Source organism: Oncorhynchus masou, unplaced genomic scaffold (assembly GCF_036934945.1).
Source record: "Oncorhynchus masou masou isolate Uvic2021 unplaced genomic scaffold, UVic_Omas_1.1 unplaced_scaffold_3487, whole genome shotgun sequence".
NCBI lineage: Eukaryota > Metazoa > Chordata > Actinopteri > Salmoniformes > Salmonidae > Oncorhynchus > Oncorhynchus masou.
The window spans coordinates 32,501-33,018 of NW_027009895.1; the positions used below are offsets into that span (position 1 = coordinate 32,501).

Consider the following 518-nt stretch of genomic DNA (forward strand, 5'->3'; position numbering starts at 1 on the left):
TTTGTCTGCAAGTAGCGAAGGAAGGGAGGGAGTCTGGACGATGGTGAAGGGAGGGAGTCTGGACGATGGGGTAGGGAGGGAGTCTGGACGATGGGGTAGGGAGGGAGTCTGGACGATGGGGTAGGGAGGGAGTCTGGACGATGGGGAAGGGAGGGAGTCTGGACGATGGGGTAGGGAGGGAGTCTGGACGATGGGGTAGGGAGGGAGTCTGGACGATGGGGAAGGGAGGGAGTCTGGACGATGGGGTAGGGAGGAGTCTGGACGATGGGGTAGGGAGGGAGTCTGGACGATGGGGAAGGGAGGGAGTCTGGACGATGGGGTAGGGAGGGAGTCTGGACGATGGGGTAGGGAGGAGTCTGGACGATGGGGAAGGGAGGAGTCTGGACGATGGGGTAGGGAGGGAGTCTGGACGATGGGGTAGGGAGGGAGTCTGGACGATGGGGTAGGGAGGGGCTGGAATGGAAGGACATGTAGCCTATGAAGGGTGTAAGATCATATAACAATAATAAATAAATAAA

The 518-nt window shown here is 58.9% G+C and overlaps 1 protein-coding gene across 1 annotated transcript in view; it reads left to right on the plus strand.

Annotated features, from left to right (window-relative positions):
* Nucleotides 1–65, plus strand: part of LOC135534502 (protein Wnt-5b-like) — a 24,423-nt gene extending 24,358 nt beyond the window's left edge. Inside the window, 1 exon segment of the mRNA XM_064961464.1 lies at nt 1–65. This exon segment is cut by the window's left edge and continues 167 nt beyond it. Within this exon segment, the coding sequence (XP_064817536.1) occupies nt 1–15 (15 nt within the window). The 3' untranslated portion in view covers nt 16–65.
* The last annotated feature ends 453 nt before the right edge of the window (nt 66–518 follow it).